The sequence below is a fragment of the Cyprinus carpio genome, chromosome A13 (genome assembly GCF_018340385.1).
Source record: "Cyprinus carpio isolate SPL01 chromosome A13, ASM1834038v1, whole genome shotgun sequence".
In the NCBI taxonomy this organism is placed as follows: domain Eukaryota; kingdom Metazoa; phylum Chordata; class Actinopteri; order Cypriniformes; family Cyprinidae; genus Cyprinus; species Cyprinus carpio.
In genome coordinates, this window is record NC_056584.1 from 8113287 (window position 1) to 8130307 (window position 17021).

Sequence of the window (17021 nt, forward strand, 5' to 3'; positions counted from 1 at the left end):
CTTACCTGTGCATGGCTTTTGAGGGATCTCTGTGGCCTTAAATTCAAACTGATCCTCTTTATCCACTGATAAATAATAAATATGTCCATTTATTTTTACTGTCCCTATAGCTTTTTCTGAAGAAAGAAAGTCTGTGAAAGACATCCTTCAATGTGCAAAAACAGAAACTATTGTACATTTTAAACCTCAAAATCATTTTCCATTCCATTCTTATTCTAATCATTTTATGAGAATCTAAACCTTAAAATGAATTATAGCAATACTACAGTACAGTAACAAGGAAGAATTATGATAATAATATACAGTAAATATTAAATACATAAGTGAAACATAATATAAAGGGTTGCTATTTCTTTTACATTCACTCTCAGTCTCGCTGGCAAACAAAATTACTTTAGAGTTACCTCTAAAACATGAGCTGCTGTACTATATTTTCTGCAACCAAAATTTAGTAACGTAAGTTAATAGCTCTTACCTGAAAGTTTTTCAGGGAATGTCTTGTCTTCTGAGAGCAGCTCTATATTAAGCCAGGAAAATTACTTTCACTTTCATCTATACTTGAAAAGACACATGGCATTTAGGTATAAAAACCAGTGCTTTTATCAATGAAAGAATAGGTTATTAGATCAGGGAATAATAATACACAAGTCTTTGCTCTACTTCAGAAGCCAAACAAAAACATGCAGCCAAAGTAAATGTATAACACGGTCACTCCTCGTCACGAACTACACTTCCCAGAATCCACACACACACACACACACACACACAGAGAGAGAGACATTGTGCACTTACAAGAGATAAGATTCAAGGTATCATACAGTTTATTCCATTCACAATTTTTCATCCAAGTCAATGCTCACCTGCCTTGTGTTAATCCTGCCACTGGTTCAATAAACTTAGTCTTGTTCCTGTCATTGAGCTAATATCTGACAAAAACGAGCATTAATGTTTACACATCCATTTAGTTACAAATTAACAGAAAGTGCCATTAACATAGTCCCCATGACATATGTGGACTATGTTTACGACTCTTTTTAAAAATTATTTTAACAACTTACTAGGTGTCACTTAATTAGTTTGCGTAACAAAATTGTATTTTAATAATTTTTTTTTTTTTAAATCCTCTGAATTTTTATGTACTAACCATTTGTATAAATACATAAATAAACCCAAGAAGACACAGAACTTGCTGTTTTGTGAATATGCTACTTGCTCATGAAGGAAACGCATTATGCTTTGCATAACCACTTTTTTTCTCAGTAGTAGGCACAACTGTATTTACACAGATTATGGGAATCAAAAAAGTGATGTGTAATCAACTCTGTCTAGAACTGTAGTGAATCTGAAACTAAAATCTGAAGCTAGTTTCTGCACCAGAGCGCCCCAGTGCACCTATTCAGTGACGTTTCAAGGTGAATACCAGAGGCTCTATTGTGTGAACCGTGTTTACGGGAAATTGATTAGTTTGATCTTGCGGTTAAACCTGTCTGTGCAGCGCGTTTGCCAGCTGCTTGTTTTGCAGTAGTTTATGTGAAAAGTGACAGATCTGCGAGTGGCAGACTTAAGGAAATCGGATCTCAGGTGAGTGCGGGCATCAATTTACCTTGCGATGTTCACAAACATATTTATAAACTCATTTTAAAGTAATAATAGCTACGTTTGTTGGTAAACGTGTTATAATTGACTGACCTATGAACATGTTAAAAGTGTCTGACCTTCAGAATAGCCTACTCCGCTACCTTTAATCCGGGTTGCCGTGGATGTGCTAATAACAGACATTTACGCTTCAGAGAGTTTAGTGGTTAAAACTGATGTCACATTACTGTAATGTGTCATTGTAGCGAATTTCTTTGAGCTGTTGTCCGTGATGACACACTGAAGGAGTAATGTAATCTTGTTCAGAGAGAAACCACTGCTAGTGTTGCTTTCGGTGTTATGTATAGGAGATATTTCCATAACTCAGAAACTTCTTACAATCTGTCATTTTATAAACCGAGGTTATAGGTAATAATTTAAAGTGGGACACCATATCATATTTAGACGTTTATGATTAACTTATACAGCAATACACTTGTTTAAATGGCAGTGGAGTGCAGTGTAGAGTGTATTAACAAATGTGTAAGTTCAGTGTAATGACATGTTGGTTACTTCAGAATGGAATGACAAAATTGGAGTTTTGAAGATGAAATAAGTGGACTTTTTAATTATTGTGTAGGGCTATTTTGTAGAACAAAAACACTAAAAATAAAAAAGCACAGGGAAATGTGCTTGACCACTTGACTGTATTGCCTGAAAAAAAAAAATCTGGGGTTTGGACAGGAGAGGGCTTTGAATTTTCTTCTTTCCAATATGCTTCATTTTTACTTTTAACTATAGCCTAAAAGAAGACATCCTAAGCTTTCCATAAAAGTGTAATGTCAGGTAAATTGCAGTAAAAGTAAAATTTCCTGAAGTGTCCTACTTTCCCAGTATTCACCATATGTGAGGTTAATCTATTAAGTTTGGGACCCGTATTGTGAAATGACTTTACTTTAAATTTTAAATTGAACACTTTAAATTGAAACAGTTATTTTGTCAGGCAGTATGAGAAAGTTAGAATTGTTATCACTCTCGTTTTTGATTGAAGATCTCACATTAAAAATGTACATGGCATCATGATATTTATGGTATGTGAGGTGTGTGTAGCCTAATTATTATATCTGTAGTAGAAAGGCACTACACATCATGATTCATGAACTTAATATGAGTAATATGAGTGTTAATATGAGTTCACGTCTTTTTGTTTTTATGACAACGTATGCCGTCTACACCCCTGTGAAAAAAATGCCATGTTGTCAGTAAACAAAAAACTCCCGACATCATGATGAACCTGCTGATAGATTCAACAGTTGGATTTTCACACTTGGGTGTAGTGGTCAACACCGTCAAACCTTCCACTGCGTTTTTAGTGCAATAATTCAAGATTTCTGAAAGTTGTTGATGTATTTTCTGCAGGCTTTATCTGACTGATGCATGGTCAAATGGCAGAAACTACTAAAGAAGAAGTAGATGCTGGAAATGAGGTTAATGACCCATCCGAATGGGTTGAGGATGCAACCAAGGGTTCAAAAAATGGCGAAGAACAGATGGACAGTCCAGTCAAAGAGAAGAGTCTTGGATTAAGGATGTCGTTCAGAGAAAGTTTGAAAGCGGTCAGTAAAAAGAGCCCTATTGTATTTAAAAGCAAAAGGTCGGAGAACACAGATGACCAAAGCTCAAATTCTCCATTACGACCACCGCAGTCTCCAAGTAAGTGTATAACCACTAGACATGGTGAAAAGTGTTGCTTTTTGTGACAATGACTTCTCAAATTCAGTAGTTTAAAAGCTAAAGCAGAAGTTATGGTACTTATAAAGTGTGTGAGTGTAAACAGTGCTGTTTTAACCCTGATCATAAACAACCAAGTGAACTGTTAGCCAGGAAACAGATGCTTTTTGTTATATTTTATAAGACTTTTAATAAGCTGAATCTGCATGTTTCTCTCTTCAGGTTTGAGCAGAGGATCTCCCTCACAATCTTCATTTCAGAGTCCAAAGGCAGGAAAGGCTTCTCTTGCCAGAACTATGTCAGGTGACTGGTCTTTGCATGTCACTAGATTCACCTCTAGACAAGTGAAAAACAATGTGTGCTATCATGACAGGAAGTGTTGATAGTAAATGTTGCAAACAATACAGAAAGGTTTGTTGCTGAAATGTTTTGTACTCTTTGGGAGTTTAAGCTTTAGTTCATAATTCACACCTGCATTTTGATTGAACACTTTTGCATATTTTTCACATAATTATGTGAAAAATAGCACACAATAGCACACTTGCTGTCATGATAGCACACATTGTTTTTCACTTGTCTAGAGGTGAATCTAGTGACATGCAAAGACCAGTCACCTGACATAGTTCTGGCAAGAGAAGCCTTTCCTGCCTTTGGACTCTGAAATGAAGATTGTGAGGAGATCCTCTGCTCAAACCTGAAGAGAGAAACATGCAGATTCAGCTTATTAAAAGTCTTATAAAATATAACAAAAAGCATCTGTTTCTTGGCTAACAGTTCACTTGATTAGGGTTAAACCAGCACTGTTTATACTCACACACCTGAGAAGAGATGATGCCAACCCCTCAGAGGACCTCAGATGATGCTAACCCAGAAACAACATACAGAACTACCACATTTTGCTATAAGTTTGATTGCATAATTGCTGTTAATAGTGTTAATCGTCTGTTTGTTTACGTCTTTTATTGATTTCGCTGAACATTTCTGCCGTATGCACATAAACTGACAGTCACCACTGATAAGCTACTACTAAATATTGTAGAAACTTTAATTTTCTGTAAAGCTGCTTTGCAATGATTTGTATCGTAAAAAGCGCTATACAAATAAACTTGAATTGAATTGAATTGAATATGTAAAAACAAAACACAACAACACACCTTACAATGTTTATTTCTAAAATTAATAGAACAGTTACATGAACAAAGAATGTGTCCTCTTGACCTTTATAGCATGTTTATTATATCATTAGGGTATAAGGTATAAGGAATATAATACTGCATTAGTTTACATTAAGCTGTTAGATTATTCAGTTAAATATTCTTTTTAAACTATAAATGTTCATTCACTAAAAGGGTCAAATTTAGAGTAAAGTAGCTCACTGTATAACTGGTTAAGTAAAAATATAAACATAATACATAAATCATCTCCAGTAACCGTTTGTGCTATTCTCAGATTCTGCAGTTGAAATAACAGGTTCACTGGTAAAGAGAGGGGCATCGATCAGGCAGAGCTTGGGTCTGGTTACTAAACAAAAAAAACAAGAACCACTTAGACCTGTCACAGAGGCCATGACTCCCTCTGAAGAGCAGACAGAGGTCGTAGATACAGTGTTGGAGCTCAGAGACACATATACTCTGCCAGAGATACCAACTACGCCTTTGTCAGGTGAGTTTGAAAGTGCATGTCCCTTTGCAGTTGACAAAGGATTTACAGTATAATATTAGATGAATGTTTTTGATATTTGTACTGGTTATTTTTTGTGTTACACCAATAACTTTTGGGTCATTTGCTCAAATTAATTTTACTTTCCTAAATATCATCTTTAAAAAGTTTGCTCTTAGCAAGGGTCTTTACACAGTATGGGGCCCACATTTACCATTTTGTCTGGGTTCCTGTGAATTCAAGCTGTGAATCTTCTCTGAATTAAATTAAAGGTCATAACAAGGCATGCAAAAAATTATGTTTTAAAAATGCAGTTTAAAATGGGTTTATATGGTGTATAACCATATGTCATGCTGAACAACAATCCACATATACACTACTGCTCAAGTTTGGGTTAAGTAACCCGACTTTTATTCAGCATTAAGTTACTCAAAAGTGACATTTATAATGTTACAAAAGAATGTTTCTAAATAAATGTTCTTCTGAACTTTCTATTCATGCTAGGAAAAAAGGTATTACAATTTCTGCAAAAAATATTAAATGGCGTATCTGTTTTCAGTTATAATAATAAGTAATGTTTTTTGAGAAGCAAATCATCATACTAGAATGAAGGATCATGTGACACTGAAGACTGGCGCTTTTTTTGCACACCTGTCATGAAGAGGACATGCAATGAAAGTTACATTTTGTTTTGTTTAGTGTTTATCTGTAAAGGTCATCACATATGCTGACATTACCCAGACCACATCAGAAACACTTCAGTGCTAATCAGTGGTAAACAGAGCATATTATAATATATTTTTGGAAAACATGAGCTCATGAGGCAGGGATCTAGACAGAAGCATTCTAATATATATAATAATGAATACAAAAAGTATTTAGACATTTGTCAAATATTTGTGTAACATTCATGACCGAAATATGTTAGTTGTTGACAAAATTGTGTTATGGTTCCAGTATCAGGACACAACTCATGTAGTCATCTGTATTATAATATTTTGCTTTTTGTTCTCCTCTTTTCTGTTATTTTCTGCAGTAATGGAGATTAACAAACTGATGGAGATGGAAGCTTTAGAGGAGGCCTACGTGAATCTGCTGTCTCTACGCCTGGAGTTTCAGAAGGAGCATCAAGCTCTGGATCAAGAAGACTATCCTATCGAACTAGTCAATAAAGAGAAAGACCTCAGTCTGCTCTATAGCACATTAAGGAACAAAATGTTTGTCATTGTACGCAACTCCAATGCTCTTCCCTCATGCAATAAAGATCTGCTGGTGTATGTAGCACACATTATCCTGGAGGAAGAGAAGAGGCAGGGAGAGCCAGGAGCGATGCAGGGATGGAGGGAAGCATGGAGGGATGCAATACTAAATGGGGTTCAAGATACACTGAAGAAAGTTCATCTGGACAGCCGTGAGCAGAACGCTGCCTGGCTGGCAGTGCATCTGGGGCTTCTGGGTAAAGTTGTGGTGGAGGATTTGGAGAGAGTGAAGACTGAGCTTCAGAGCTCATATCCAGAAGACTTTAATGTGTTTGAAACCTATGTGTCCTGCTATCACGAGGCTGTAGGAGAGCATCTAAAGAGACTTCTGGAAAAGGTGACAGAGCTGAAAGATTACTATGCTCTTCTTGAGTTCATTATTCATCGCTACCCCAGGTGAGGTTTTCCTCAGTTTAGATTACGTTTTTCTAAATACAGAAGGTCAATATAACTTAAAACACTTTTCGATATTGAATATTTTGATATTGATACACCACGTCAGTTTACATTTCAATGGCATTTGATGTCATTGACCTGGAGTTTCACTGGATTCACATTCTCATTCACATAAGCCAATCAAAAGACTGATCTACTGTGTCAATCAGAGGTTTTTCAGATGAAAGTCTTGAGCTCCAAACATCCACTTCTCAAATCGTGAAAGGTCTAGTGTTTTTAAATGACCCAAACACAGTTTTGGTTCAGTGTGATGACTAGCTCATCTTGATTTATTCCAGCCGCCTTCAATCCTTATATGGATACTCATTTGTGATCCAGTTGATGCAATTCATTCTGAAGAACTTAGTTTCACAATAATGCATAGAACCATATATTTAATGGATATCCTTTGAGAGTTGAGAGGCATGTTTATGACAGATTATGAGATTGATTATTATAGATGTGACTCTACAATTATTTTAAAGGTTATGATTATGGCTTTAATTATGAATTCAATTGCTGTTTCCATAGTGAGAAGGTAATGGGAAGCAGCTCTCTGCAGCCTGAGTTGAAGGAAGATCAGAGAGTGCTGACACTGGACAACGATTTCCTTAATCAGATAAAAGACAAATACTGTAGTCGCTTACAGGTAGCATAAAAGCATATTTGTCATCTGAGATAACACTAATAGTGAGATTGTACTGATAGTGTGATGTCAGATGAGAACTGAGAGTTTCTGAATTCAGTGTAATCTGTGCTCTTAACAGGCTGACATGAAAACATCACTCAACAGAATTATTGAGCTGGAGAATGAGGAAATGTGGAAAGAAAAGAGAAAACCAGTGATTGATGAGGGAATCTACAGCTCACACATTGACATGGACATCTGGACTGTAAGACTTTCATAATTAGCTCAACTTAACTCAGTTTTACATGGAAATAAAATGAGTGTAAAAGCAAAGTCCATTGATTTCCAATTTATACTGCCACAAACTCACGAGAGCATTTGTTTACCAATAGAGGGCAGTATTGGACATGTATTTTAACTTACTTATAGTGGTCCCAAAACCTATGCTGTTCTCACATGCTATTAGAAATTTTCTGCTTTCCATTTATGAAGTTGCAATTATGAGTTTGTTATGTTCAAGTGCTTTGCTGTCAGAATAAATAGGAATCATGCAGGAAACCAGGTTCATTCTAGCCTACTTCTTGGGGAATTCTTATTAAAGCCTACATGTACTGAAGATATGGATTTTGATTTTGAATAAAATGTAGTGTCTCATTCGTTTACAACTTAATAACCATTGCTCGCACTGTGCATATTTTTACCATGATATCTAGATAGTCATCTTGCTGATGATTCTGAAGTTTCAGTCAAATAAATAGAATAGATTATGCATCAAATGATTATTTATGTACCTATACATAAACATACATGACTTTAACAGCTATAGAGAAAGCAAAGCAGATGTTATAGATAAAACTAATAGTCCAATTTCTGATTAGGAAACTCATATTTATGATAATTCTCACATGGAGGCAGAATTAAGCCACTGTAATGCTGTAATGTAGTGTCATTGAATTAGATTTCAAACTAAGTGCCATTTATTTATTTTTTAAAAAATTATTTTTTTCCATTTTCAAGTACATAATTCAAACAAAGAAGTTTGTTCTGTTTTAAATGATAAAAATCTGTATACTAATGAATACAAAAAGTATTTAGACATTTGTAAAATATTTGTGTAATATGTTCATACCAATGCATCATTCGTATGCAGATGCCGCTTGGTTTTAATATCTAATTTGATGACATTTAGGCATTTGTAAGTGGCTTAAGTGCCCAAATCTTTTCGAGGACACTGTAATTAAAAAACAGCGCAAGGGGACAAAACACATTTATGTTGTTTTCTTTCCCAGAATATTAAAGGGCATGTACAAGGATCCAGAAGAATCGATGTGAACCTTGAGCAGAAGGTTGTGCGCTCCTGTTTGGAGGAACTGAAGACCTTTCCAAAACGGTTTGTGATAAATAACTACAGTAACATGCTAAGTGGAAGTCAGTTTTGTAAATCTACAGCTCTTAAAGCTTCTGTAGTCTATATTTTATGTACAGAGGACAACTATTCAGGTTTCCTTCACTTAACAGCTGTTATATCTTTATGTGCTAATTTTACGGTTATTATAGTAAATCAGATTGGCATATCATTTCAAAGTTTCTTTTTGCCAATCTATACAAATAAAACACCTTTCCCTTTGATCAAAACCACATCCCATAAAACACATAAAGTCATCTGTTTATTTTTAGTTTTATTGCATAGAATTTTGGCAGTATTTAATTATTTTTGTTTGCTTGTTTTATTTCTCTGTATGACTGATTGTGGTTATTTGTAGGTTTGAGTCAGCGTTTGTTGAGTGGAGCAGTCCTCTGTCAAACTCCCCTCTCTGGGCAGAGTATCACATCAGCTACATCAACAGCTTTAGTGCCCTGAAGTAAGTCATTTACACAACACTGGCCAAAAGTTATTTTTGTCAAGTGTTTGGGAGGAGCAGAAATAATACATAGCTAGCCGCATTAGTCTAGTTCCATTATTTCACAAGCACCCATTCAGAAAGAATTTGTGTTTACAAAGCCAGGAGGTCTTTAATAGACAGAGAAAAGCTATTTGTTACCATTCACATTTATATCAATGGAAGAATTTTCATTTGATCTTCTAATCTTTTGTCATAATCACTCAGTTCAGGTACCAGCTGTTTTTGAGCATGTCATTTTAAATGCCATGAATAAAAAACATGCAAAAATAACAATCAGTCATGTGATTTCTAGGAATTTGTGCTATATATAGGCAGTCAGGCAGTTGGCAGGGGAAGTCCTTGACACTGGGGAATGCCAGAATGATGGAAACCACTGGATGTGTCTCCACATATTATGATGAGAGACAAGTAAACAGCCAACTGAACAAACAGAACACACAAACATGCTGAAATGAGTGCTGTGCCTGCCTGTGATGAGACTGTGAATAAAGAAATAAATAAAATAAATAATAGTCGAATTTGGTTAGGTTAAAACAGAAAGCGATTCGGCGCGTTTTTGAAATGCAGCTATGACAGTTGCATTCGCATCTCACACAAGAGATGAATAGAAAGCCATATAAAGTTAACAGAAGTTCAACTTTTAGAAAACATGTCTTGAGAATTTGTGGGGGTTTTATTCCACTCCACTGCCTCTCATTTGTTATTAAATGCAATTGTGTGATCGGCGCTTTGTCTATTTGTATAAAGCTGCATAAATACAATGATGCCGTTTTGTTCATAACTGTTTATGCAATTTACAAAATCATATTCGATTCATAAATCCAATTAGTTTAGACGGTATGCACTTTTTTAGACAGTTGTTATTACATTGCATTGAATAAACAATTTAATGAGGAGCATTATTTTGCTCATTGCGCCCTTCTGTGGCCTCAGGAGACAGGCCAAATGTTTCCTTAACACTTATTTAATCTGCCTATAGAATATAAGAAAGGAGATATTTGTTTCAATTTTATTTTGTGTTTGACTGTTAAAACTAAAATAAGTTGTTTTTCTTAATAAATTGGGCAAATTAAAATACAGTGGTTAAATTTAAACTTTTTTTTATTGCTCTTTGTTTAAGAAAGGTTATTAAAAAAAATCAATAACTATTGATACCAAATGAATTATGAATCATTATATCGTGATAATTTTTTAACTATATCGCCCAACCCTAGTTCTCTTTAAAACAGCTGATACTACAGTACTATAATACAATATAATTTCAATATATTTTATTTCTCCAGAGAGCACATGGAGGGCTATCGAGACACCTGCCCGATTCAACTAGGGCTGGTTCAAAATGAAATAGATGGACTGACCATCAGATTGAGTCAAGCTGTGATGGAGGACTTCAAAACTGATGTCAAGGTGTGAGCTTCTGAAATGCACACTTTTCTCATTGGTAAACAATGGCATTAGTTTGAGAGTCACACCGGACTCTCAGTGTTATGCAGATTGTAACAGGCAAACAACCCTTATGAAGTATTTATTTTAATACAAATCAATATCATATATGTGCAGGATTCTAGAAGTAAAGAAATCACTGAAGTATAAAAACAATGTGATTATGCAACTGGAAATGGATAATTAACTGAATGTATATGTTTGATAGTGGAGTGAGTTAATATTGAGTAAAGAGCTTCTGTTTGTAGCCTTTCCTCAGGAGACAAATGACAGGGAAATGGTTTTCATTTGATGAAGACTTTTCACAGCTGATCAGCAGAACCAAGACTCTTTCTGATCAGAGCAAGTATATGACCCCAAAACTTAAACAGGTGAGAGTGCCAACCAGTTTACTTCATTAATATACACATATACATTAATGTAAGACTCTGCTACAGCTTGAGAGTGCCATCTCTGGCTCATGTTCTTTGCTGTATCCATATTTTTTCCTGTTTTTCCACTGTTTATGGTTTTTTAGGCTTTTGTGAACAAAGCTCACTTTTTTGTGGTGAAGGAATATGTATCTCAGCTGATGAAGAATAACTACTCATGCAAAAACAGGAAGAATGAGACAGCTGCCACTAAGATAACAAATCAGTGGGAGGAACTGAAGGAGATTTTCCAAGATATGGTACAATCTCCATAATGCAACTCTGTACAGCTGTGCTTCTTCATCAGAACATCCTAATATATTCCTTACCATATTCTTTTCTGTAGAACTCAACCTTAGATTGGCTCCATCCAGTCGGGAACCAGCTGAGCATGATCATTGGGTGCAAAAAAAGTGATGTAAAACAACATTTACAACCATTAGTTAATAACTATCCAGACATCAGGTGAGAGTCATATCGCTTGCTGTAGATTTACAATGTCCGTTAATTTAACATTGTTCATTTTACTCTAATTTAAACTTTTACCCCTTTCAGGAAGGGTCATCTTTCAGCTGTGCTGTACTTCCGGGGAATTATAAGAGGCAGGGAAAAGCATATTATACTGCAGCGGCTAGCAGAGCTGAAACAGAGAACAGAGAATACTGGGAATAGAGAGCAGGCTCTCTTTAGTGAGATTCAAGCAGCAGTTAACACAGACTGCCTGACTGGTACACCCTTCTCCTGTTTGTCCTTCATTGTACCAGACAGCTAATGCACTTCATTTGATTTGAAGTGGACAAAATCATTGCACTGTTTGAAAGAGACCATATGTCTAATTCAAAGTATGAGCAATACTAATATATTATGAGCAATAAGGAATGTTCTCATGCATAAGAGGGAGCTAAAATGTTTTTAGTATGTTGTGATCATACTTATGCCATTTGTTAATGCTATTAGTAAATAATGATAAAATACTACTAGGCCTTGGTAATGTGATATTTCTAGATGCCACATTCTAGTCAAGAAGCTTTCTCAAAAATGCATGCTGGTTTCAGTAATCCTCTACAAACAGCTATAAGCTCACATTCAAGTCATGTTAAATTGATGTCTTTCTGATTGACTTCACTCAGAAATGATTCCTTACAGAAATAAAAATAAGTTGTAAAAGTTGAGAACCTTATCAAAACATCTTCTGCACACCACCAGAGGTCTATATAACACTGCAGTGCTTAAAATGACAGATCAGATTTGTTATTTGTTTTTTTCTTAAATATGAATCTCCATTTATAACAATTATTATTCAAAAACGTTCATTTGGGTTTAATTTTCTGGATTTAAAACTTGGCTTATTTTTTTGACTGGGCTGATGTTGTGTCAAAAGCCCCAGATCTTTTTAAAGATGGAACAGGTTTCACTTCCCAAATAAATATGTTTTCATTTGTTCTCCAAGTATTAGGCTACAGATGATGAAAAGCAGTCTGCACCGCTTACCTTACAGGACGACATAAAATAAATAAATCGGTCTGTGCTCATGGCTGTAACCAGGGTTTGAAAAGTAGTAAGGTCTGGGGTGGGGTTTAGAATTGTGCTTTATTATAATAACCCCTACCAAAAACAACTAATCATAATACTTTAAAAGAGACAGACTTGTATGTTTTCTCTGTTTTGGACGGTTGAACACTTTTAAGTTATACCATATTTATTGTAGGCTATCAATATTTGTTAATACTTTAATATATAGGTTAGGGTGGATAATTTTACCAGTTTACTATTCATGCAACAATACAAATTACTTTAATAGTTTTCATTAATAACCATTGCTATAGGCTATATGATAACTCTGTCTAATGCTCTTATGAATGTTTTATTTGCATAACTTTTTTAAAATGTAACTACTATACTGAATAAAATAGACTTCTTCATTGCCAGTGTTTGCATAGGCCTATTTCATTTCCTTATGTACTTGTTCTCTAGATCTGTGTACTAGTGTTAAATGCTGCTGTTTGTAATAGCATTGATAATGTTTCTGACAGATAATATGAGGGTTTTTTTTTTTTTTTTTTCGTTTGCCTAACCGAATATCCTGTCAGCAATAACCTGTCTGTGGGCTTTTTTGATTACTGTCAGTTTAAGTGTGGCAATGCAGTGTTGCCAGATGTTCCTATGAAAACAAAGAAATTAAAATATAAACAAATAAACTGAAATTAGTTCTAATCTTTTGTAAATAAGGACAAATAAAGATATTGCTAACCCTAAAATGCAACTTCCCAAACTTTCTGAATTTAACTTTCTAAATTAATTTTCTAAAGTATCAAATTAAGTGGAAAAGCCATATTTTAAATATAAACACTACTTAAGGAATAACTGATGACGGGCCATTGAATTATTAAAAAAATAATGCACACCTGAGGTGGTGAGACGGCCACGACGCGAAGCGGAGCACCTCGGGTGTGCATTATTTTTCTAATAATTCAACGGCCCGGAGTCAATTATTCCGCTTATGCTACGGTTACCACACCTCAAGACATCGATCAAGACATTAAATCGCTATTGTGAGTAGGACTATTTCTTCAGTATCTCATCCAATGCCTCTTTATAATAATTGCACACCTCAGAACGTTCGTCAGCCAATCAGATTCAAGCATTCAATGGCCCTGTAGTATAAATTAAGTTATACAACAGTCCTTTCTGGTTCTCGAATCTGATTGGCTGATAGGAGTGAGATATTAGAGCCCAACAGAGCTCCTTGACCTCTCCACCGTTAGTATCACTCCGCCGCTTGCCGAAGTTGCCATATTTCTCACAGCGCGTGTATGGCGGACGCCCAAATCCACGATAGTTTTAAAGATAATACTGTTTTGTGGCACTAAATGCAGTTTTTAGAGTTTTTAGGCAAGAATGTGCTTGCTTGGACGTCAGATATGCGGTTTGTTTGAAAATTTGCTTCGAAGTTTTCGGAGACGTGAGCTCCAGTATGGAGACAGATTAGTCTCAAATATAATTCACGCAAAAAACACGATTCACACATGCGTAGACAATTTCACATGCATGAAACCTAATTCACGTACACACAAAAAAAATTCACGTGCGTGAAAAAAAAAATATATTCACAAAAAGCAATTCACATGCGCAAAATAAAATTATATATTCATAAAATACATTTCACAAATGCAAAACACAATTCGTAGATATACAACTGTGCACAAAAACCTTTGAATGTTTAAAATGTACGAGTGTCTGAATGTACAAATCGTCATTTACTACGAATCCACTCGGATTTGTGTGTGTGTGTTTTTGAGACTTTCCTGGCAGAGCTCTCTTCCCACGTGGGTCTGTCGTACTCTTTAGCCAATCAGATGCGAGCTTACCATTCAACCAATCATATCATAAGCCACTGAGACTGCATTCAAGGAGCACGATTCTGCGCACCTTTTGCGCAATATGGATTAATTAGAACGGAAATTAAGCCTTTACATCAGTAATCCCATAGACAGTAAAAGAAATGGACACAGCGACCCAATTGGAACTCAACTGAGACAAGTGAAGCCCATTTTTAGCGATTTTTTAGCACTTCCGTTTCTGACGCGCAGACTCAAACTAAGCTTGATGATGTCAGCAACCTGTCTGACAGATGTAAATCTTCTAGTAGCTGTGCGTGCAAACTGGCATCGTTAATCTTGCAGAGACGGCGTGTGCGAGCGGGGAGTTTTTTTGGCGTGAGTGAGCAGGAGTAAGTATTCTGATTAATTATTTTGTATAGTATTTTAAAATGTAACGCCAGGGCTTCTATGGGCTTCTCTCTTGACGTCTCCTCCGATTGCCTGCGAGCTTCTGAATGCACTCTCGGTGGCTTATGATATGATTGGTTGAATGGTAAGCTCGCATCTGATTGGCTAAAGAGTACGATAGACCCACGTGGGAAGAGAGCTCTGCCAGGAAAGTCTCAAAAACACACACACACAAATCCGAGTGGATTCGTAGTAAATGACAATTTGTACATTCAGACACTCGTACATTTTAAACATTCAAAGGTTTTTGTGCACAGTTGTATATCTACGAATTGTGTTTTGCATTTGTGAAATGTATTTTATGAATATATAATTTTATTTTGCGCATGTGAATTGCTTTTTGTGAAAATATTTTTTTTTTTTTACGCACGTGAATTTTTTTGTGTGTGTACGTGAATTAGGTTTCCTGCATGTGAAATTGTTTACGCATGTGTGAATCGTGTTTTTTGCGTGAATTATATTTGAGACTAATCTGTCTCCATACTCCAGCGGCCGTTCAGCGCTCATTACACCCGCCGAGAGCACCCCAGCGCGGCCAGATCTTCTGGAATTTACCGCTGGCTCTGATGTCTCTATAGTGGTTAAACATCAGATATAATTCGTTTTGGGTAAATCTAACGGGCAGTCTTTGGTCTCATTAAACTATTATTTGTTCCAGAGCAAATAGTTTTAGCAAAATCTAATCATCATGTTTATGTAAATTCAATGCTGTATACACTATATCGTGCTGCCATTGTACGGTTGACCGGATTGCCTAGCAACTTTTATGATGGCTGTTGTTGTTGTTTATTAAATATGATTATTCTATAAATAATATAGCCTATTATATATAAAATAATAATAGTGTTTATTACCGAGACATGGTGCGCGTGTGTTCGTGATGGTGATTTTAGTTACATTGTTCCGCCGTTAGATGGCAACAAGAGACTGTTTTTATGAGTCAGTACTGCAGTAAAGACTTTTACATTGAAAAATACGCCTTTGTAAACGGAAGTTATATTTTTACTTTCATCAACGACGCAGCTAACAAATGCACTGAGCAGCGCTGTCATCAGAAATCACTCTTAACTGATAAAAAGATATTGACGACCCGAAAAAGATAACGCTTTCCTCAGTGGACATTCAAACTTTGTTTTATTGTGTGTAGGAGACTGAGATGCTGTATCAGATGCAGGTAATCACATTCACTCAGTCCATCTCTCTCTCTTAATACTTTATATAATACAGCGAGCTTTTACTACAGTAATACAACAAGCTTTCAAGCAGCTCAGCGTTTCTTCGTTACTAGCTCTAAAGTGACGTTTTGGAATTAGTAACAGAGACGAATGCTTGGAAAAGTCACTTTGAATTCTTTTGGCCACTTCCTTGCCTTTCAATTTGCTGACTCCCAAATATTGTCTCTCCATATCACCGAATGCTGCCTATGCTCTTCTGTATCATCCGCGCCACAAGGATGTGTTTTTTCTACATGTATTTAGCTTTAATTTGAAAGAAATTGTGGCGTGGATGATACAGAAGAGCATATGGTGATATGGAGTGACACAGAGGAGAATGTTGACAAAGGAATTGTTGAATAAAGTCATTATTTTTGTTTTTTCTTCGCTTACAAAAAAGTGTTCCCGTTGCTTCATATAACCCAGATTGCACGTCTGATGGCAGATGGAGTATTCTGACAACGACTTTCATACCTTTTATGGACCTTGATACTGTTATTTTTTTGGCAGTCTATGGGACAGTCTCAAGCCTCCCGGTTTTCATCCAAAATATCTTAACCTTTTCAGTGGTGAGTTTAAAATATTCTAGCGGTCCCCGCAGAGTGAGTTTTTTTAAGGCGACCGTTATTTTAGAACGTTCTCCTTACTGTTTCCATAGTGACGCATCAGGCTCGTCACGTGACACACAAAACTTGCATACCATGTCATGAACAATCTGATATTCGATTCATAAATATGTGTAAATGAGTGTGTTTTGTCATTTAAAAACCTTTCTAAATGATCTTGATCATGATCTGTAATGTGAGATGGGCGCCGCCATGTTTGTTCGCGCTGCAGTGCAGCACGTGAATTCATCAATCTCTCCCGAAATACAGGTAATAAGTGGCGGGTGAACTGGGTGATGAATAGAGTGAACTTTATAGTTACTTACACTATGTGTATCTGATATGAATAAAGGACATCTTTAAATTAAAT

The 17021-nt window shown here is 35.8% G+C and overlaps 1 protein-coding gene across 2 annotated transcripts; it reads left to right on the forward strand.

Moving 5' to 3' along the window:
• Positions 1-1284: 1284 nt before the first annotated feature.
• LOC109104063 (exocyst complex component 3-like protein 4) lies at positions 1285-12972 on the forward strand. 2 transcript variants are annotated; one of them, XM_042768575.1, is made up of 14 exons: positions 1285-1581; positions 2995-3288; positions 3529-3609; positions 4756-4968; positions 6002-6620; positions 7191-7308; positions 7427-7552; positions 8577-8677; positions 9051-9149; positions 10475-10598; positions 10883-11005; positions 11152-11304; positions 11391-11509; positions 11600-12972. In XM_042768575.1, exons 2-14 carry the CDS (start codon positions 3009-3011, stop codon positions 11814-11816), a joined length of 2373 nt encoding a protein of 790 aa, XP_042624509.1. In that variant the 5' UTR covers positions 1285-1581; positions 2995-3008; the 3' UTR covers positions 11817-12972. The 2 variants fall into 2 exon arrangements, with proteins under 2 accessions (XP_042624509.1, XP_042624510.1); XM_042768576.1 differs by lacking the exon at positions 3529-3609 and having other exon boundaries at positions 1287-1581.
• The last annotated feature ends 4049 nt before the right edge of the window (positions 12973-17021 follow it).